The 23,572-nt window shown below is 41.6% G+C and overlaps 1 protein-coding gene across 1 annotated transcript in view; it reads left to right on the forward strand.

Annotated features, from left to right (window-relative positions):
- ZER1 (zyg-11 related cell cycle regulator) overlaps positions 1–23,572 on the forward strand; it is a 1,037,134-nt gene that overhangs the window by 46,291 nt on the left and 967,271 nt on the right. The window contains exon 3 of the mRNA XM_044058124.1: positions 10,117–10,267. Coding sequence (XP_043914059.1) covers positions 10,117–10,267 — 151 coding nt within the window. The remainder of the gene's footprint in view (positions 1–10,116; positions 10,268–23,572) is intronic.

Consider the following 23,572-nt stretch of genomic DNA (forward strand, 5'->3'; position numbering starts at 1 on the left):
GGTAAGACCGTTAAAGAGACTTTAGTCCAGAGTGAGAAGGATGGGAAGACACTGTCTGCCATCGGAATCCGCTTCTCGAACCCTCAAAGATCCTTTTCCTGGAATCAGAGAGGGCAAAAGAAGATTTGGTTCTGGAAGTCACAGTATTCTCAGGACACTCAGGGCTCTTCTTCTTCCCCCAGAGGCAGAGGGGGACAGAATGGACACCGGCCCAGAGGCAGAGGGTTTCTGAGGAATTTTGGGTTTCGAGAAGGTTTCTTGGACAGGCCTGGACAGCAACCCTGAAGGGTTGCCCGACTGCTCTACTCTGGAGGCAGTCAGGGGAAGATTGTCCTTGCACCTGGTGGCATGGGAGTCCGTAACATCAGACTGCTGGGTGCTTCAGATCATATCCAGAAGATACTCTATCCCCTTTGTGGTTCCTCCCAAACCTCTCAAACACCTCCCGGATGTACTACCCACACAAAGGGAGGCAGCAGCACTAGAAATTTCCAAGCTGCTAGAGAAATGAGCCATTAAACCCACCCCCCCGATCAGTCTGGATCGGGCTTCTACTCCAGGATGTTCTTCATTCCACATTGCTGCAGTCCTAACCATTGGGTAGTCCGCTGTCCAGTCGGCCCGAATACCAAAGTATATGGCTGATCGCCGGTCAAGGCATTAGACTGACGATATCCTCAGTCTTTTGCCGCATGGTCCGATGCAGAAGCAGTTTGTGCAGGTTGGCGTTCTGAAATTTTCTGAAGTCGGAGTTTCAGACCGAATCAAAGTTGAATATTTTGGTTTTTCTTGCCTCAGTATTTAACCGGATGTCAGAAAAAGTGAATAACTGTATTGGAAACAGATACCTCATAGGGATTACCATACCTTGTGTATACCTTGTTTAGGGCCTGAGAGATTTAACACACGCACTATTAACAGAAGATTACTGTGTGCCAGGTTAGTTTTTGGGAAGCGTAGTATTTAAAATGCCAGTGGAAGAACCGCAGTCCCGGACGCCGGTTTTTTTAGGGCTCAGTGGAGCCGGAGGTTTTGCCAGGAGTTTCTTTGGAGTCTCAGCGAGAGACTTTACTGTTACAGGAAGTGTCCTCTCACGAGGTAGGGGACGCAGAACGGGCTTCTCAGGTGGCTGTTCTCTCTTCCTAAGGTGGTTAGAGCCTCCCCTGTTTCCAAGGCTTCTTTGAGAGGCAGGCCAGGTTTAACTTCAGTGGGGTTTCTCCTAGCTCTTCAGGATCTTTGCCTAAGAAACATATGCTTAAAATGGCAGAGGATTTGATTACTATGATTAGAGGTTCTATGCCTCCTGATAAGAGGCCTAGGGTTGAGCCTGAGACTTGCAGGAGTATCCTCCTTATTCTGATTCTGATGTGGATGATTCTACTCCTTCAGCTTCTCCTCCTGAGGATTTTTCATTTTCAGAGACTCTTCATTCCATGAGGGAGCATTTTAAATGGGAAGGTCAAGATTTCTCTGATTCCAGGAAGAGGCCTTTAGCTATACCTCCTGTTCTGAATGTGGTGGAAGATGTTTTTGCAGAGGCTTCCCTGAACCCTGATTCTTTGCCTCCTGCCCCAGTTAAACCGGATAGGTACTATAGGGTGCCTGAAGCTCATAAGTATCTTTTTAAGAGTCCTAGGGCAGACCCGGAAACTGTCTCTCAGGGGCCTAAAGGTGTTAAGGCTTCTGTTGTTAAAAATCCTGTTCCTCCTGATAAAGAGGCAAGGGCTTTGGATAGATGGGGAAAGAAAGTGTATACTTCTTCCACTTTAGCCATGAGGGCGCTGAAATTGCAGTTTCACATGTTAAAATATCAAAATTATCTCCTTTCACAATTGAAGTCTAAGGTGGATGCTCTAGGTATTGAGTGTAAAGAGTTGCAGGATTTAGTTCATGTGTCTGAACAGGTGGGTAAGCATTCATTGCAATGTGGTTTTGATGCTGTGCAGGGGTGGCTGCCACTGGTTCTGTTCTTCAGAGGGCACCTGGTTGAGGGAGATCAAATTTAGCTGAGCATGTTAAGACAAGGATTTTGGATGCTCCTTTACAGTCTGAAAACGGTTAAAGATTTTTTGCAGTGCAGCCTCGGGTTTAGTAGAAATTGGCCTACTAAGGGATGGACATATCCTGCTTATGATTCCCAGTCTAGGGGTAGGTCTAGGGCGTGGTAGCAGAGCAGAGCTCAAGGTTCTTTTAGGCCCTAGAACAGGGAGTTCAGACTTCTGGTGAGGGGCAGATTTAATTACCCAAGACAGATGGGTTTTGATATCATTCACCACGGTTACAGGTTTTATTTCCATACCTTGCCTCCTTTCAAAGGCATGCCAGACATTCCTCCTCTCCTCAACACTTATCTGAACATTCCCAAGTTCAAAATGTTTCACAAAGGTTCTGGCTCCAGTGATAGCTTACCAGGCTAAAAAGGAATCAAAATTATCCTTACTACTTGGCACGACTCGATTCTCTCGGCTCAAGAAAAAGACCTTTTTTTACATTTGGAATGTGATAGCAGTGCTAAGATGATGCCTAGGGGTATTCTGTGAAATAAATAAAGTCCAGTCTAGTACCCTCTCAAGATGTGCTGTGAGGTGTGACTGAACAATGCAGCCCAGATGGCCTTTTAAGTTACTTCTTCCAGGGCAGGTGTTGATTCTAACAGACAACACAACTGGAGACTGCGCCAGCTTGCAACTAACTCTTCAGGCAAAGGTTCTGCCGAGCACACAGAACTTAGCAGAGAAACTGGATCTTCATGTATTTCGGAAATTGACAGTCATCATGGGGAACTCAGACACTCTGTTCTCCACTAAACCACCAGCACCCAAAGCTGCCAAAGTTGCACAAAGTTTCACACATCACACAGCAGTGGATGCTTCTTTCTTTCAGTTTGGAAAAAAATTGTCATGTATGCCTTTCCGCCTCTCTTTCTCTCTCCCCCTCCTAAAGGAAAGGAAGGACAAGACAGACCAGGATGATTTGATTTTAATAGCTCCAGATTGGCGACTGGTACCCATTACCGTATAGGATTGTGAGGAGGCTTACTCTTTTTTTTACTTTTTTGTGTCCCACAGTCCCGGTCACCTGCTCAATGTCACACTTCAACCTTCATCTAACAGCCTCTTCAACTAAGCCTGGCATATTCTGTTTGAAACACAGCAGGTCTCAACTTCTCAACAAGTTTTAATGTGATTATTAGTAGAAGAAGACCTTACACAAGGAAAGTGTACCTGAAAAAGAAAGAGATTTTTTATTTTGCAATGCAAAGAGATTTTGGAGATTTCTGAGCCTAATTTATTTCAATATCTTATCGAATTACTGAGTTAAGGTTTGTCTTTTCTTCTTTCTCTTTCATTGTTCAGCATGCAGCAATTTCAGCTCACTATGATTGTGACCCACCATTGTCCTTTTTCACCTTTGTTCAAGCACTTTTAATATGCTCCTACTCCTGCTTGGGATCTCAATTTTGTGTTGGAGAAACTTACTCATAACACCTTTTGAGCCTCTGACTACTGCTGAATTGAAATACTTGTCATGGAAGACTGCTGGTTTTGTTGTACTTACAAGCAGAAGGAAGGGTTTGCAGGCAGCAGGCCCTGGCTTGGATTTTTTTTTTATTTTCCATAAGGATAAGGGTACTAATCCTTTACTTTCCTTCCTTTTTGGTTTCTAATTAGTTAGGTAAAAACTAAAACTATCATTTGCCCTTGTTTCTATGCAGATCCCAAAAATAAGGGGAAAAAATTTTGCACACTTTAGATGCACATTTTGCAGTTGTTATTATTTAAGCAGGACTAAGGATTTTTAGGCAGTAAAGGCAGTTGTTTGTTTCTTTTTTGCTTCGAGTTCTTTGGCAAGTCAAAAACAAACTATTTCTATTTTGTTATTCCCATCATGGCAAGGAGATTCCAGCTGGGATTAGGACTGCAGCAATGTGGAATGAAGAACATAGTACAGTTTGTACTACCCCATAAATGTAGATGTTCGTAGGTACAAAACTGTACTTTCTTTTTGGTGCCAAAGAAAATGGGGGACTTAAGGCCCATTCTGGACCTATCTACCCTGAACCTGTCAGTTGCCAAAGAAAAATTCTGGATGATCACATTACAGTCCATCATGCCGTACCTGCAAGAGATCGACTAGATGTGCTTGTTAGACCTCCAGGATGCTTACTATCACATAAAGATGCACAGAAGCTCCAGGAGGTTCCTCCGCTTCTGGCTAGGAGTCAATTCTTACCAATTTGGAGCCCTACCCTTTAGTCTCACCACAGCCCCCAGAGTGTTCACCAAAGTGATGGCAGTGTTAGCAGCTCACCTGAGGCTTCAGGGGATTCAGGTTTATCCATACCTAGACGACTGGCTCCTCACTTCTCCCACCAGGCGTCTACTTTCTCAAACCAGGGATTATTTCTTAAAGCTTGCCCTGCATTTGGGGTTCACAATCAGTGCATCAAAATCACTTCTAGATCCTGTCCAGGTGATAGACTACATTGGGGCAAGGATAGATGCATTACAGTGCAATATCTTCCTGACCTGGGAGAGCGTACAAAACCTGAGGATGCATGTCTCTCTGATCTAACATTCTCATCTTCTATCAGCAGAATCAGTATTGAGGGCCTTAGGTTCAATGACGGCAACCATAATGCTTCTTCCATGTGCCCGGTTGCATATGAGAATTCTACAGTGGACACTAGCTGTAGAATGGTCCCTGATGGAACTTCCATTGTCGCATCCAATACAACTCAGTCAAGACTTTCAGTCATCCCTTCTCTGATGGATGTGTTCTCCGGACATATTGGAGGGACGACCCTTTGTTCCAGCCCCTGTCCACACCACAGAGACCACGGACGCCTCCCACCTCGGGTGGGGGTGGCATTGTTCGGGCAGGACAATCCAAGGCATGTGGTCCCCTAAAGAGACCAGCTTGCATGTAAACGTTCTAGAGATGAGGGCGGTCCTTTTAGCATTGTAGGCCCTTCATGCCTTTCTTCCTCTGGGAACCATTGCAGTTCAGTCAGACAACATGTCAGTGGTCTGGTATATCAGCAAACGGGGAGGGACCAGATCTTACCCCCTTTGTCATGAGGCCATGAGAGTGTGGGAATGGGTGATCTCCACCGGTAGTTTTCTCATAGCAATGCACATTCCAGGACGGTCCATCGCTCTAGCGGACAGGTTAACTTGGACTATTCTGATGCCTTACAAGTGATCTCTGAATCTTTCAGTTAGCAGAGCAGTTCTTTCAGGAGTGGGGTCAGTCTTGCTGAGATTTCTTCGCATCTCCTTCCAACGCGAAGTGCAGCAAGTTTTTCACTCTGAACCCCTTGCCAGGGGAGTCCCCCAGAGATGCTCTAGTCCATGCTTGGCCTCCCGGTCTTCTGTATGCTTACCCTCCAGTATCTCTTCTTTCAAGGTTTCTACAGAAAGCTCATCGACTGGAGAGCAGAGTGATCCTCATTGCCCCATTTTGGCCTCACCAGGTATGGTTGCCCTTCCTTTGGTCTCGCCTTCTGGCTCCGCCCTGGATCTGCTCACAGCTTGGCTGCTCCAGTTCATGATTGCTAGGGGACTCCTGGATTATCCACTTTAGGTCTATTCTGGTGGCTTCTCTCATAAATCTTCATCCAGAAGGGGGTTTATCACAAATGGAAAATGTTTTTTTTTTTTTATCTCAAGTTCTTCTGCTGTCAAGGTTCAGTTGGCTGCCATTTCTCATTTTCATGTGGGTGAATTCGATCATGTTACCCCATAGGACCACCTTACTATGGTTCTTCAAGCTCTGGTCGTTCGCGTTTTGAACCCGCTGCAACCACAGATCTAAAATTCTTATCTTGGAAAACAGCATTTCTGGTTGCTATCACCTCTGCTAAAAGTGTTTCAGAACTGCAAGCCTTGTCTGTCAAAGTTCCTTATATGATTTTCCACAAAGATAAGGTTTCCCTTTGGACCAGTCCATCCTTTCTTCCCAAGGTGGCATCACCAGTTAATATCAATCAAACCATCAATTTACCAGTTTTCTTTCCTAATTTTGCTAACAAAATGGAATACAAGTTCCAGTTGTTGGATGTTCATAGACAGTTACGATTTTATTTACACAGGACCAAAAACTTCCATAGATCTGATCAACTGTTTGTGTTCTTCTATAAATCCTTTTGGAAAAGCCTATCTCCAAGGTCACTATTGCTAGGTGGATTTCCTCATGCATCCTTAAGGGCTATAAGGATAGAGGCATGTCTCCTCTGAGTCAGGTGAAAGCTCATTCCACTGGTCCATGGCTACCTCTGCGGCCTTTTGGTCTAGAGTCTCATATGTTGATATTTTTTCTGCAGCTACTTGATCCTCATCTCATACCTTTATTTCTCATTACAAATTGGATTTGACTTCTAGAAGGAGAGCATCCTTTGGTTCCATGGTGCTCCGGAGTATCCTTCCATAAGGGCCACACAGGAGTTTAGTAGCTGGGGACTCTGTCTCACAGGTTGAAGACCAAATGAAGTAAACTACTTCAGATAAAGAAGTTATGTTCTGACCATAACATTCCATCTGAGTAGTTCTACTTCATTTGTCTTCAACCTTCCCTCCCTCCTTCCCCCGGACATTGTAATGTGAACAGCCTGCGGGCTGCAGTTATAGATCCTATAGTATTTTTTCAGGTTGGGTTATCAGTGTAAGGTTCAATAAACTTAATCTGGGGGTTGGAAGGTAGTGCAGGTGTATTATGGATAAGAGAAGGAGCTTGGAGCTTAGAGCAGATGCTAGTGAGATTGCCGGCTCGGAATCCCACATGTTGAAAACAAATGAAGTAGAACTACTCAGATGGAATGTTATGATGAGTACATAACTTCTTTTTTCTTCCTGAATTTTTATGAAAGCCGAGTGACCTTTTTAACTAGTTTCATAACAGATTTTTCTGACCTGAATAGGTGCAGAGTGTGTAAGCTGGATTTGTCAGACCCTTAGATAATAATTCATGCAAGTAAGGCTAGGTGCACGGCACAAAGACTGATTAATATACACCAACACAGCAGACAGCACTCCTCACACTATGGTGAATAGATAGTAAGGAATTGTACTATTTATTAACTAAGTAAACATAACTTTATTCTGCCATAACAGCATACTGGTTTCTGTTTAATCAGCCTTCATCAGTGCTTCAATATCAACAAACAATGTTACAAGACTTAATACATACCCCTTGAAAATGATTGGTCTCTTGCAAATTCTCATTAAGTCCAGAAGGGAACAAGGCTCCCAGCCTGATAATCCAACCTTTCATTTTATTATGTAACATAGTGTGCCCTGTTTAACACAATCCTATCAATAATAACAAATTGAAACATTGCAGTTTTGTGCTGTAAAGTATGTTTATATGAAGCACTGGATCCTCTGGCACATCTAATGTCACTAAGATGCTCAGAAATCCTGAGTTTCAATGACCGTGAAGTTTGTCCAATATGTAATGTTGAACTGCTGCATGTGACCAAATGTATAATCCAGTCTGTATCAGAATTCTCAAAAATATTAATTTGATACACGTGATATATTAGAAGATGAAAAGCATACAGCCTTAGGAACATATTTACAAAAACTGCAATGACCACAGTGATGACGACCTTTCACTACTCCGCCCCCTTAAAGTCAGCTGTCCCAGATTGTTTAGCTAATTCACCTTTCTTCTAGTGATTAAACCATTCACTCAAAGCCTTGCCCTTCTAAAAGAAAAAAAACACATCTGCCAGGTAATCATTTTTTTAACCGATCATCCATCAGTAGAACGTACCGGCATTTTTTAACCAGATCCGTGAAAAAAACAGTAATACAGCCAAAATTTGTGATAAACATAGGGGGTCCAATCAAATCTTTTCTTGGTTGGTATTATAATAATTGCTCCCTACCAACTTGCTTTATTGAATCACAGACAGTCTGTATATCAGATTGCTTAAATCTGCTGTCACAGAACCTCCTCACCATGTTCTGCATTTCAGTATTATATACCGATTCAGAAGAACATAATCTTTTTAATCTCATAAATTAAGATTTTTGTATATTTCTTATAACGTGTGTGTGTGTGTGTGTGTGGGGGGGGGTGACAACTACTTGCTTGCAAAAGAGTATTTACTGTGGGAAACTTCCTAAAAATACGACTACTCAAAGTGCTGTCTTCTTCAACAGTAACTAAGACTTCCAGGAATGTAATCTGTCTGGGGTCACGGTGTATACTGAATTGGATATCCCATTTATTATCATTAAGGTATTCCACAAACTCCAACAAGTATGTGACATCAGACCTCCAGACCAACCAACATTCATCCAAATAAAATCTTTAGATGTCCACAGATTCTAAATAAATATTGTGGGACTCATCATAAATGATCTGTTCTTCAATAAAACCCATAAAGAGGTCAGCATAAATGGACACAAATGATGCACCCATAGCTGTACTCCTAAGTTGTAAATAACATTCCTCTCTGAAATAAAACAATTTTTTTGTTAAAAAACATGTTCAGTCAAACATAATAAGAATATGTTAAAACCTATTAAACCAAAACCGGTATGTTATTATAGCCGAATAAAGTTATGTTTAAGGAATTGTGCTATTTATTAACTATCTATTCAACACAGTGTGAAGAGTGTTGGATTATGTGGTGGTGTACAATAAAATATCTAGACAGTGGAGACATTTTAAGTTGTATGTAGGCTGCATTGCTTATGACTGATTTAAAGAAGTTTTAGTGGTATTGAGTAGCTGGTATATGGTGCCATTTGTGCTTTAAATAAAATGGACATCTTGGTCATTACCATGTATTAAGCTCTTCTTTAAATAATCTGAGTGTCATGTATTGGAGTGAGGCTGGATTTGTGTGGCAGATTTTAATTGTCCCTAAGCATCTACCCCCATTGTAACACTAATGTCATTATGTCAACTCCAAGTGTTTTCTTGTGCCAGTTAAGCATTTTGTACTAGGCTCTCTAGGAGTAATTTATGTGCATATTATTTGGCGCATGGAGCTGCTTAATTGCAGGCAGACCCCTCACTTATCCCTATTTTGGAGGAATTTTCCTTTTTTCAGGACTGATTTATCCCTGCCTAGGATGTCCCTATTTTTGGAGGTATGCTCCAATTTTCAGGCTTGATTTACCCTTTCACACAATTTTCCAAATCCTCCTCATTACATGAGATTTTTGAACTGCCTGGTCATATGGTTTTCTGAGTATTAATGTACTAGTGGCAACAATTTAAAGAAAAAGGACATACGTTTTGCATCATTATTTTCTGGAGCAAAAGTACATTGTTATAGAATTTCGCAATACAGTTCATTAAAATGTATAGATTTTGTACTATCTATTTGATAAAGCCCCCATTTTTTCCATCATTTTTCTCGCTTTATGTTTTTTAAACATGTATTTGGGTGGTATTCTACATCTTTACTGGAAGCAGGAAGAGTTGTGTGCTGTTTTGTATTCAAATTTTGTGCTAATAAGTTGTCCACATTTTTATCTGGATGTACCTACTTTTCAAGGGCTGTTGTTCATAGTTTCATGTCTGCAGGTTGAGAGGTATGGTAGCAGGATATAATTTACATGTTTTTTCTTGAGTCTGTGTTGCCTTTTTGCGAGTTTTATTTCCAGTTTTGTACACAGTATTGATAGTCTGTGAGAGATATTTCGGTATCTGTTAATACTCTTGTATTCAAAGCAAGTGAGATTGTAGGGATTATTGCGTACAGATGAACAAATGCCAGATGTTTTCTTTTTGTTGGAGCAGTTTGGTTTCAGGTGTTTTCATTTAAATATACACATGAAAGTGCTGAATTTACTGTGTCCCAAAGTGGAGTTAAGAAAACCGTGAAGATTGGAGCTTTTAATTCCGCTAGTATTATGTACCATTCTGTGACTCTGAGGTACACACGCATATTTATGTTTAACATTTATACTTAATGTTAACTACTTCTGTAACAGTTGTTGTCAGATGTCTGCTATCCCTATGTAAATAATGTGTGTGCTTATAAGCGTACATAAATTCTATATAATTGTTGAGCAACTTTGTCTTTGTTTTGTTCACAGATGTTTAGACTGCTAGATGTAATCCGGAGGTTAACTCAGTTTCTCTTCCCTTTAGATATGTGGAGCTGGTGAACACAGATAACAACTTTGCACCCTATAAAAACTTCTTTAAACTATTCTCAAAGCCAGATAACACCAGGCTGAGTCGAGTTCATCTTCGGGAAGATTTGGTGCAAGACAAGGACCTGGAAGCAATTGAAGATCAGGTAGTTGAGCAGTAGAAAGATTGTCTCTTGTTTCTTCATTCCTGTTCACAGACACAGGAGAAAACCTTTTTATCTTTTATGGATCTGCGGTCTTGCTTGGAGAAAAATAGCTGGGGCATTTTAGTACATGACAGAATGAGTTTGCATCAGTGTATAAATGAGTTGTGTAAGTATGAATTGAGAAAGTGCCTTAGAGCCAAGAGTAGGCATCAAGATTAGTGTCAGATGAGTATTTATTTTGAACATGGTGCAGGAGGAAACTTAATTGAAGCAGTTCACGTGAGATCATAAATAAGTGCACATAATTGTACTCTAACTTATCTAGTTTCAGTGCTGGGCAGTGTTGCTTCCTGTCCATATAACATTTGTACAGTGCAACAGGGAACTGGCAGGATGTTTTTTCATAAGGTAATTAATCTGCACAGCAGGGGGTACTTATTGACTTGTTTAGCATAGCAATATTAATTTGTTTGCGAAGCTTTGTTTATTGAGGCTATTGGACAGTTTCACAGTACATCCCATATATGCAGGACTCTCTGTTCTGGATGGTTATTTTATTATGTTTCCCATTCAGACACTGTTCTGCTTGTAAATGTCATATTAGATCATCAGAACAACAGAAGAGGAAGCAAAAAATGATGTGCACCTTTTTTGAACAATCAACCAGAATTAAGTATGCCATCTTCTTCCAAGAGAACATGGAAGAGTGCCAGCTGTGTGACATAGATAGTCTTTTGAGTATGGTGCAGGTGACCAGTTTTTTGATTTTGTGGCTAGGTTACCTGTAAGACCCACTCAGAGAGGATGGGAATGAACTGCTTATGACTTGCTTCTCATGGTGTAGGGAGGTGGTTCTGGCTCATACAAGGATGAGATGTAACAGAGCACTATAGGTGTTGCACTCAATGGTATCCAAGCATATGCTGTCTGAGTGTAATTGAAAGCTAAAGAAAATTCCCTTTGGGAGACAGCAGTAGCAAAGCTTGGAAGTACTGCTGGGGGAAGGAGGTTGCTCTCTGTAGGAGGGGGCAGACCTTCTCTCAGGACCAACAAGCTGGCCTGCTATGCACTACCCAACTCTTGCCAGGAAATATAGGGCCAATTAGGATTCAGGAGCAGATGCACTGTAGGGTTCTTGACTAACTCGACAGTGTCCAGCAACATCTTCCCAGATGAAAAGGACAATTGGGTACAGGTAGGGGAGCCATCAGGTAAGCTGCTGTAAAAAAATACTATATAGAAGATGTCTGAACTGTAGTATGCTTCTGTTTAGTAATCCATTTGTGGGATGTCAATTTGTAAGCAGGTAGTATAAAGAATAGGAATGTGAAGTTCTATCTCGCTGTTCATTCTTACAGATGGGTTTGGAGCTGATCCTTAGCTCCGACTCGGCCATCTTCTAAAGCTCGAGAGCTATTTACTGGCTCGAGGCTACCCCTTATCCCAGAATGCCCAGCGTCAGCTACCCAGATCTTGTTTGCCGCTTCAGCTGCGAGGTTGCTTCCTTACTGGCTCAGGCTTAGTATAATCTTTTTGATATTATATATTGTTGTTTTTTTCTTGAAAGTTTGTCAAATAATTGTCTTTTTAGTACATAGATAATATTCCTTTATCCCTTTTTCGCGTTCTTGTGTATTTTAGCTTTGTTGGCTGTCGCTCCATAACTCTCAGGCCTTCTGTTCCCTTGAACTCGTTTAAATTAGAGAGCCCCCCCCCCCCCCCCCAGGATAGCCATTTAAATTAGAGGCTTTCCTTCTATTCTTTAACTGTATAAAAAAAAACTCTATTTGTTCTTGTTTTATAGTATAGTTTTTCATTATTTGTTGTGTGGTTGTTGTTGTTACTCTAATGTCTAAAGAGACTAAGGTATCTGGCTTCAAAAAGTGTAACTCATGCTGTCAGAAAATGTCTCTGACAGATGGGCACACTAGTTGTGTTTATTGTTTGGGCGCTGTTCACCTGCAGGACTCCTGTTCTATATGATATACTTTTAGTCCAAGGGTCCTGCAGGAGCACAAAAACAAATTAATCCTTCGGGGATTATTGATGCCTCAGGATTCTCCGGCTAAAAGTACTCAGCCAGCGAAATCCCCTAAGTCTGTCAAGCCGTCGGCTCCACCTTCGGAGCCGACTCCTTTACTTGACCAACCAAGTATGTCTGTACCGGCTGGCACCGACAATACAACTCCTCCGTCTGCTCCATCTGCTATTTCAGAGCCGTCTCGGAGCCTTAAGAGACTGAGGTTGCCATCCTTGGAGTCCATCCACTCGGCACCACAGTCACCTTTATTACAGAGTGAACGTAACCATCATTCTTCCCACTCCTCTCGATCCTCTAGATTATCAAATCATGATGTGGAGAGAGTAGTAAGTAGGTTGCTTAAGTCACAGGCACTGGCAAAAATTCTGTCCAGCCCACCTCAACAGGTATCGGCTCCAACCGCCTCTATTTCTATTCCTCCTCCGACTACATTTAGCTCGGAGCTGGAGACCATGGATCCGCAGGCAGTAGAACCATCAGCACCTATCATAATTTCTCCTTCGGTTCCGATGTCGGCTCCGATTTACTTCGATTGTACCTTCTATCGAGGGATCTGGGCACCGAGGCTCTCTCGGCTCTGAGGGGGGGAGTGGCATCAGACCCTTGTCCGACCCCGTTCTCCCCCTCAGCGCTTCGGCGCAGGTGAGCTCGGCTCCAACATCGGCCTCGGAGCCGTCACCCTCAAGGTGGAGAAAGACTCCTGTTTCTTCAGAGCCGGAGCTTTCTTTGCCTAGAGGTCGGGACACCTTCGAGGTCATACGGAGTGTGCTGTCCCCCGAGACAGCTCTACTGCCAGCTACATCGGCTCCTCCCCCCCGTGGTGTCTGTGCCAACCTCTACTCCTCCTCCAGACCCCAAGCGTAGGGAACCTATGCCCCAGGACACCCCATTGGGTGATCCATCTTCTTCCGAAGCCTCCCCTGATCACTCAGAGGAGCCTCCCTGGAAGAAGAAGTGCAAGAGGAAGCACATAGACTCCCCTGAGTCTGTCACTTCAGATACAGACATGGATGAATCGGAAGGGTCCCCAAGGTTTCCCTCTGAAGATGTTTCCTTTTTGGACTTCCTTGAAATGCTTAGGCAGAGGAGGGACTGAACTTCCCTAGCCCCTACCGAGGATGAGTCTGTATACCTGGATGCATTCGGTTCCCGACCTTCCACCTCCTGGGTATCTCCTCCTTTCGATCCACTCATGTCTGTAGTGGCTCGAAAGGCTTGGTCAGCTCCAGATTCTGTGGAACCTACTCCGAGGAGACCAAATAAATAAATTTATAACAGCCCCCCAGGACAAGCAATTCCTCTACAAAGGTGTGCCCGTTGATGCCATGGTGGTAGCAGCAGCCACCAAGAAAGAGTTAGCAGAGACCTCTTCATCTCTTCATCCTCCGAACAAAGAGTCTCAGACGATGGACAGATATGGAAAGCAAAGGTTTGCTTCAGCGACCTTTTCAATGAGGTCCCTGAATAATTTGTGCCATTTACACGTCTTCAAAGGGATCTCCTGAAAGAGCTTGGAGATGCCCTTCAAGATCCTACAGCTGAGGGAGCACCAGCCAAAGTAGCTTCTCAGCTTGCGACTCTTAATTCCATAGTTAACTCCTCCATGAGGCTGATTTTCTATGCAGCGGATGGAGCGAGCAGAGCCGCAGGGACAGGTCTGGCTCTCGGGAGACATGCTTGGATGCGGCTGTGTCAGTTTGCGGAACCCCTTTTTTTTCCCCAAAATCTCTTTATTTCAATTTTCTTTTTTCAAGTAATAACAACAATACAGTAACTCAAAAACACAAATAAACAATACAAATACCTATCTAAAGAAAACAGACAATAATCTCGTTCCAAGAAAATTATACATACACACATATATATATATATATATATATATATATATATATATATATATATATATATATATATATACACACACACACACAAGAAGTCATTACATCAAGTAAAGTATGAGAATTCTTATGTTCATTTAGTCTCATAAGGGATAGTGAAAAAGGGGATGGTCTATACAGAAAGTAAAAATAGAAATGTAAGCATTTATTTGTATGTTTAGGGAAATATCTAGTTACACATATACTAAGAGAAGGGAGAAGATGCAAGAAAGACTGGTTATACTACATTCATTTCTTATTTAAAGGTTAGCTTTTCATGACAATTTGTAGGCGAATTTTATTTGTCAAGAATTATATCTAGTAAGTAACCCCAATATTTTTGGTAATAGCGTTTGTTTTTTGTTTTTGAATAAATTCATTTGTGAGATGAGATGTATTTGATAGCTAGATTGCTAAAATTTTCCCATGTAATTGGTGACATGACATTCCAATTCTTTGTAATAAAGAATTTAATAAGGGCACACATCGTAATAAAGACATGTTTTAATATTTTTGGGAGTTGATTCATATTAATGTGCAATATAGCTGTCTCCCATGTAAGGGTTGATTTTTCATATCCCATCTTCTCTAATCTTACTCTCAAGGAATACCATAAGTTGTGTATCTTAGTGCAGTTCTACATGACATGTAAAATATCAGCTGTTTGATCCGGACAATGGGGACATATAGGCGAAAAGTTAGGATTGAATTTATTTAATTTAGATAAGTTATAATATAGATTGTTATTTACCATAATTTGTGTATATAACAGCTTCTTGAAAGGAATTAATTTGATTGTATTTTCAATGGCTAGATGTCCTTCAAGGATGCATCTGCAGTCCTTACAAATGGGTTGTCCTGTCGTCAGGCAGCCCTTCGGTCGGCCGGATTCCAAAGTCTGGGTCCGGCTTCGGCTGGTGTCGCACTTCACCCGACGTCATCGCTGCAGTTTTTCGGGTATAAAGGCATCAGCCGACGCCATTTTCCTCAGTCTTTCTTGCCGCGTGGCGCCCGAAGCAGAAGCTGTACGCAAGTGCTGGTCGGTCAGATCCAGAGATTACTACTACCGAATACTACTTCAAGACTTCTAAAAGCTAAGTACCCGCTGGGGACTCTTTCTTGCCTCAGCCGATGTCAGAGAAAGTGAATAACTGTTTATCTTGTGGGAAACAAATACCTCATAAAGATTTCCACTCCTACTGCATACATTGTTTAGGCCCAGACCACGGCGTAGCAGCTTGTCTAGCCTGTGCTTTTTAACAGACGGACGCTTAGACGCCGGTCGGAGTTTGCTGAACAGATTTTCGGCTCTGATTTTGCCTATATTATGCCGTCGGATCCTCCGACAACGCAAATTACCAAAAACGCAAAGAAAAGGACCGACACTCGCGGTCCGCGGTTTCAGCCGAAACCGCGATTAAGCAAACCGTGAGTGTCTCGGTTTCCGCCGAAACCGAGCAAGCGGTTCTTTCTTCAGCCGAAACCATGCCTTCTACCGAGGCCTCCTCTAACCTGGTAGAATCGGCTTCTGAAATCCAACCTTCTGTTGCGGTTTCTCAGGAATTATCAGACACTATTCCCCTGGATATTTCAACCCCTGCACGTGGAGCTGCTAGGCCTCCTGCAGCCATGTCTATTAAGGCCTTTGCCAGGGCTAAAGCAGCCAAAGCTTCAAAAACGGTGCCTGCCAAACCCCTCACACAGGCCCAGCACCAGCTCCCATATGCTTTCTTTGGCTGAGGATCTCATTTCTTTAATTCGTGGATCCCAGCCTCATCCAGACAGGACCTCTGACCCACCTCCAGAAAAGAGGCCTAGACCAGAGCCCCCTGAGCCAGTATCCACAGATGATTCCTCTGATGACTCAGAACATACAGACCCTCCTGAGGCTCCTTATTCCCCTTACGAAGACTCTGATGCTGAAGAGTCCATTCCTTCAGCCTCTCCACCTGAGGAATTTTCCTTTGGGGAAACCTTGCATGCTATGAGGGAACAATTTCAGTGGCAGGGCCAAGAATTCTCAGACTCCAGAAAAAGGCTTAGAACCTTTCTACATTTGCCACAACATAGGCCTTTAGCTATACCTCCAGTTCTTTCTGTTGTAGATGATGCATTTAATGATGCTTGCACTGCTCCTGATTCATTACCTCCGGCTCCTGCTAAGCCCGATAGGTTCTACAGGGTCCCGGACACTCATCACCATTTATACAAGGCTCCTTTTGCAGATCCAGAGACTATCTCCCAGGGCCCTAAAGCTGTAGCAGCTACTTCTACTAAAAACCCCTTCCCCTCTGAAAGGGAATCCAGGTCCTTAGATGGGGTAAAAAAGTTTACACCTCTGCTACTTTGTCAGCTAGGGCTTTGAACTGCCAATTTCATACGATTCAATATCAAGAGTTTATGCTTGACCAGTTAACTAAAAAGCTGTCCTCTGAAGAATCTTTAGATAAAAAAATATGTTCAGGAAATGGTACATAACATACAGCAGGTTAGTAACCATTCTTTAAAATGTGGCTATGATGCACTGGAGGCTTCCTTTAGATCCGCCATGACTGGCACAGTTATCAGGAGACATGCATGGTTGAAAGAACAGGCATTACCAGACCATGTCAAATCAAATGCTTTGGATGCAGCCATGGACAAGGTCAATTTATTTGGTTCCCCTGCAGAGCAGGTACTAAAAAAGATGGAAGAGAAGGCGAAATCTGTACAAACAGTGAAAGATTTCTTACAGGTTCAACCTTCAAGGTTTAGCAGGAACTGGCCCTCCAAGAATTGGTCCTTTCCGGACTCCTCTAAGACACAGAGAGGCAGGAATAGGCGTTCTAGAGGCAGAAACCAATCCAGGGGTGCCTACAGGGGACGTCAGTGGCAAGGTAACAACCAGCGAGGCACGGACGCAGCCACCACCACTACAACAACACAATCACAGTGACTTGGCTGTGGCACCGCCTACCAGGGAACAACTAGAAGCACCCTTAGGCGGAAAGCTAACCTTATTTTCAAAGAACTGGCATTGCATCACAAGGGAAAAATGGATTTTGCAAACTATAGACCAAGGTTACAGGTTCCTTTTCCATACTCTACCAGGAAAGAGAGGAATGCCAAACCTACCACCTACTCAAAGGGCAGAAGCTCTAAAGCAAATATCTCAACTATTAAGAATGAGAGCTGTGGAAAAGGTACCATCTATGGAGCAAGGAAAGGGATTTTACTCCAGACTCTTCCTGGTACCAAGAAAAGAGAACAAATGGAGTCTTATTCTAGACCTATCCACTTTAAACACATTCCTCATTGTTCCAAAATTCAAAATGCTGACCCTACAGCAGCTTCTTCCCATGCTGGGCAAGGAGTCTTGGCTGGTAACTCTAGATCTCAAGGAGGCATACCTGCACGTCCCCATACGACCAATTTGCAGAAGATACCTCCGATTTCTTGCAGGATCAGAGCATTATCAATTCTCAGCATTGCCCTTTGGCTTATCTACTGCGCCCAGAGTGTTCACGAAATGCCTGGCATCAGTAATTGCTCATTGCAGACTTCAGGGGATCCAAATTTATCCCTACCTGGACGACTGCCTGATACAAGCGGACAACAAAAGCAAGCTAACAGAAGACTTACAAAGAGTCATTTACCTGCTGCAAGCCCTGGGATATACAGTCAATATACAAAAAGTCAAGGCTGATTCCATCCCAAAGAATAACCTTTCTGGGTGCAGAGCTGGACACATCAAAACAAATGGCATTCCTAACTGCAGAAAAGAAAGAGCAACTACCTCTCTACTTCTTGGCATTAACAAAGCAGAACCATCTAACTGCAAGAAAAGTACTACAAGCCCTAGGCTTCATGGCATCCTGCATAATTCTGGTCCCTCATGCCAGACTGCATATGAGAAAGCTACAGTGGTACCTAAAGAATTTGTGGTCCCAACACAAGCACAGCCTAGAAACCAAAATTCCAATAATCCCATGCCTGAAGCAAGAGTTCCTATGGTGGGCTCAGGCCTGTCAATCAAACACAGGATTGCCCTTCTGCAGCAGCCAACCAAGCCAAACCACCACGACAGATGCCTCAGACCTCGGTTGGGGGGCACACATGCTGGGCAAGTGCATACAAGGCTTATGGACTCAAGACCAGCTGTACCTGCACATAAATCTAAAGGAAATGCTGGCAGTAAAATTGGCAATCCAGTCATTCAGACCATTTCTCCAAGAAGGTCAGTTGATGATAAGGACAGACAACACCACAGTTTGTGGTACATCAACAAACAGGGAGGCACACATTCATATCCTCTATGCCGGCTGGCACTGGACCTATGGGATGTGGCTCTGAGCTACAACATTCAGTTACAAGCAATTTTTGTACCGGAAAAGAAAACATTCTAGCAGACATATTAAGCAGAACTACCACAGATGCCCACGAATGGATGCTGCATCCGGACATCTTCAAAGCCATCACAAGAGAATGGGGATTACCACAAATAGACTTATTTGCATCCCCACTCAATCACCAGCTAAAGAAATTCTGCACAAGGACGTACCACCCTCTTGCTTGGAAGGTGGACTCCCTATCTTTCAGTTGGAAAAACCTGACAGCATACGCATTCCCACCACTTCCTTTGATGCACAAGGTGCTTTTGAAGATCAAAGAGGAACGTCCAAGGATCATTCTGATAGCTCCAGACTGGCCAAGACAACATTGGTACCCATTGCTGAGGAGCATGTCTCGAACAAATATGGACACTACCCCTGATCCCATTACTGTTAACACAGAACAACTACAACATCCTGCATCCAAACCTGAAAACTCTGCAGCTAACTGCCTGGAACATTACATAAGAGCAATTAATCCAAATTTATCCCAAAGGGTTAAAGACATAATCCTGGAGGCTCGTAGACCTTCAGCAAGAAAGAATTATGCAGCAAAATGGAAAAGATATCTCATTTGGAGTACTGCAAAGGGAAAAGATGTGACACTGGTAAACATAGCCAACATCCTGGAGTACTTGGCAGAGCTCTTCCATACAGGCCTGTCCTATTCTTCCATCAAGATACATGCATCAGCTATTTCAGCAGAATACAGCTTGGATCCTCCTGTCTTCTCTCATCCTCTGCTCAGACAGTTTCTGAGAGGAATTAAAAATGTAAAACCTCCCAGGAAACCATTGCCAGCATGGGACTTGAACTTTGTGCTAGAAAAATTGACACTTCCCCCTTTCGAACCAGCAGCAACAGCAGAATTACAATACTTATCCTGGAAGACTGCTTTCCTGCTGGCAATAACTTCAGCAAGAAGGGTCTCTGAACTTCAGGCATTAATGGCAGTGCAACCCTTCCTGATCTTCCATCAAGATAGAGTGTCCATGAGAACAAATCCTACATTTATGCCTAAGGTGGTATCCAGAGTGTCTTTAAATCAGGCTATCCACCTACCTACATTCTTCCCCAACCCACAGAACAGGGAGAAAGACTCTTGCATACCTTGGATGTACATAGACAATTACGCTACTACCTGGACAGGACCAAGTCCAATAGAAAAACTGACCAGCTTCTGGTAGCATATGCAACAGGAAAGGAAGGAAAACCAATTTCAAAACAGACAATCTCCAAATGGATAGGAAATTGCATTAGATTTTGTTACTCCTACCATGGAAAGAAAACTCCAGAGAACATCAGGCCTCACTCCACAAGGGCTACAGCCACTACCACAGCTTTCTTACGAGGAGTGGCTACCAAGGACATTATAGAGGCTGCTACTTGGACCTCCGTGCATACATTTGCCAAGCATTACAATTTACCTTTATACTCTAGATCCCGAGCAGGTTTTGCCACTGCTGTTTTGCAGGGATCTTAACTACACCATAATCTCTACTTTTTCCTCCTCCCTAGTTTAGCTATGGTATTCTACCCATTTGTAAGGACTGCAGATGCATCCTTGAAGGACATAGTACAGTTTTGTACCTACCATAAATGTAGATGTCCGATAGGAATGCATCTGCAGTCAGGATTACCCACCCACCTTCCCTCTGTGGTACTCCTAGGGTATTTGCCATCCTTCAGCTAGCTGGGGATCTATTATGGTGTATTTGTTTGTATATATGTACATACATGCTTATTTTATGTGTTTGCTCTCTACTATTTGGAAACATTGGCATTTATCCAAATTTAGCCATCCAAGAGGGCACCTGGCATCTGGGGCAAGAAACACTGAGGAAAATGGCGTCGGCTGATGCCTTTATACCCGAAAAACTGCAGCGATGACGTCGGGTGAAGTGCGACACCAGCCGAAGCCAGACCCAGACTTTGGAATCCGGCCGACCGAAGGGCTGCCTGACGACAGGACAACCCATTTGTAAGGACTGCAGATGCATTCCTATCGGACATCTACATTTATGGTAGGTACAAAACTGTACTTTTCTTATTTTCTTCAGTCAGTGATTGATTTTTCGTTTGCCAATAGTTTGAAAATAATAAAGAATTCTCATGTTTTGCACTCATTACAATTTTATAAGTCCTAGAAATTGTTTTCCCTTTAATCGCAAGATTTTCAAGTATTAATTTAACTAAATCTATGTTCTGTAAGTCAGTGTGTATTTGTGAGAATTTAGCATTTATAAGATGAAGTTGGTTAAGGATAATACTATATTTCATAGGAAGTTTGAGTTCAAGTCTCATTTGCCCCGTGTTAGAGTCTTTCCATTGATATATATCCCATATTGTGTAGTCTTTTATCAGGGGGTAGTTTGTTAGATTTACTGGTTTATTATTTATTAGTAGATTAGGATTTAGGTGTAACAGTTGTATAAGGGCAAAAGCGTCAGCTAATTGCAATGATTTAAATAGTTTCTATGTTGTAAGAATCATGTTTTTAATTAGTGGGTGTAAATTCTTCGTGTATATGCTAGCCTGGTTTAAATTCAAGAATGGTAAGGATTTTATATTACAGCCAAGGGATTTCAACTGTTTATACCAGATTTTGGTCCACTGGGGTGTCCAAGTATTTATATACGAGTCATAGTTTATTATTTGTATTAGTCTGTATACAGTAATTATACTATAGTAAAGCTTAAAATCAGGTAACCCCAATCCCCCCTTATCCTTGGCAAGTACAAGTTTTGCATATTTAATTCTGGTAGATTTGGGATACCATAAGAATCTTGATATAGCTTTTTCCATGGCAAGGAAGAAGTTTTGGGGAATATTTGAAAAGGTAGCATTTAATTGAAAGAGTATTCTTGGTAGAAAATTCATTTTGACAACACTAGCTTTTGACAGTAGAGACATATTAATGTTCTTCCATCTATCCATATCGTTTTGAATACTAGTCCATGTAGTTACTAGGTTATTGTTTGTAATATCTTTGAAGTCTGAAGTAAATATTATTCCTAGATATTTTATCTGGTAGTTTATTTTGATCTCACTCATAGGAAAGTACAATTCTTCATGACCTATAGGATTGAAGGGAAATATGTGTGACTTGTTTAAATTTAAATTATAATTTGAAACTACCCAGAACTCATCAATAACTTTAAGTATTTTTGGGAGGTCAGTAATGGGGAGTTGGAAGTATATATTTAAGTCATCAGCAAAGGCCGAGTGTATAAGATTTGTATTGTGGATTCTGGGAATATGATGGAAGTTTTTTTGTGAAATAAACAGAAGGAGGGGTTCTAGATAAAGATTAAATAGGTATAGCGAAAGAGGACATCCTTGTCTTGTACCATTGGATAAGAGTATATGGTTAGTTATAAGTTTATTTACCTGTATAGTGGTAGAAGCTTTCTGATACAGAACCTGGATCATTTTAATGAATTCTTGAGGAAAACCATATAAACGCAGTATATTAAAGAGAAAGTGTAAGTTTACTCTATCAAAAGCTTTAGTTGCATCTACTGTAAGGGCATATCTGGGACATTTATCACTATTAAGTAGTCTTACAATGGTATCTAAGAGGAGGGTGTTGTCACTTGTTTGCCTGTTTGTCATAAAGCCCATTTGTTGTTGGGAAATAATAGAGGGGAGTATATTCTTAAGTCTATTTGCTATAACATGGTCTAATATCTTAAGATCAGTGTTTGAGGGCTATTGGTCTATAATTTGCTGGATCTGTTGGGTCAGAATGCGGTTTAGGAATCAACACTGTCTTGGAGTTATTTAAGTATTTGTCTGTTATACCATATTGTATTATATAGTTGAAAACTTTTAATAACACTTTGGAGATAGGTTCCATGAATAGCTTATAAAAATCAGATGTGTATCCATCAGGCCCAGGGGATTTACCTAGTTTTAGTTTGTTTATTGCAGCTTTTACCTCTTTTAATTGTAACGGTGATTTTAAGAGTTTCCTTTGACCTTCTTTAATTTGTGGAAAGTTTATATTGTGTATAAAATCCTCAAATCTATCTGTAGATGGTGATAAGGGTATATTGTATAATTTCTTATAAATATCTTCAAAAGTGCCCACTATATCTTGATCTTTATATTTCACCTGTCCTTCATATTTTATTTCTTTGATCCTAGGAGGTCCACTTTTTATGTTAATTAGTCTAGCTAGGAATTTTGATGGTGTTGGAGCCCATTCTGAATATTGATATATTGACCTTCATTCTAAGAAGGAGATATTTTCTAAATAATGTTTGTGTAACTGTTTTTGCCAATCAATTACTTTTTCCTCAAGTTCTTTAGAATATTTTTCCTGAAGTTCTAGTTCAGCAGTGTTTATTTGATACTCTAGTTCATTCTTAAGATTGTTATACTTTTTTTTGAGCCATGCAGATTTTTGATTAATAATACCCCTGATAACCGCCTTGGTAGCCACCCATTGTATGTCGTATGGAATTTGTTCGGATATAAAATCATTTTGAAGTTGGGCTAGCACATTCTGAATTTCTTGTGTAGTTTCTTGGTTTTGTATAATTTTAGGATTTAACGTCCAGGTATTGAAATAGGAAATATTTTGTTTATGAGCTTGAAAGTTTATTAAAAGTCTAATTTTGGAATGATCTGAAAGAGTTCTAGGTGATACAGCATAATTTAATTTGTTAGAAAGGAAAGCAAGAGAAATTAGAAAAGCATCTATCCTGGACCAAGTTTTATGAGTGGCTGAAAAGAAAGTGAATCTTGATATTGTTTTATCATATTGAAATTTAACATAAGGGTCAACTAGTTCAAATGTATTTTGTAATTCTTCAGGTGCTGTAGTGGTAGATTGTGACTGTCTGTTTTTATTATGCGATCTATCCTTATCTAGATTTAGTAAAGCATTCCAGTCCCCACCTACAATAAACAGATGATTTGGGTATTTGGCTAATATATTAAAGATTTAATAAATGAAGAGCTGTTGATTTGAGCAGGGGCTATATATATTAAGAAAGAGTAATGGTTTGTT

Source organism: Protopterus annectens, chromosome 16.part0, assembly GCF_019279795.1.
Source record: "Protopterus annectens isolate FY-2018-M chromosome 16.part0, PAN1.0, whole genome shotgun sequence".
Taxonomy (NCBI): domain Eukaryota; kingdom Metazoa; phylum Chordata; order Ceratodontiformes; family Protopteridae; genus Protopterus; species Protopterus annectens.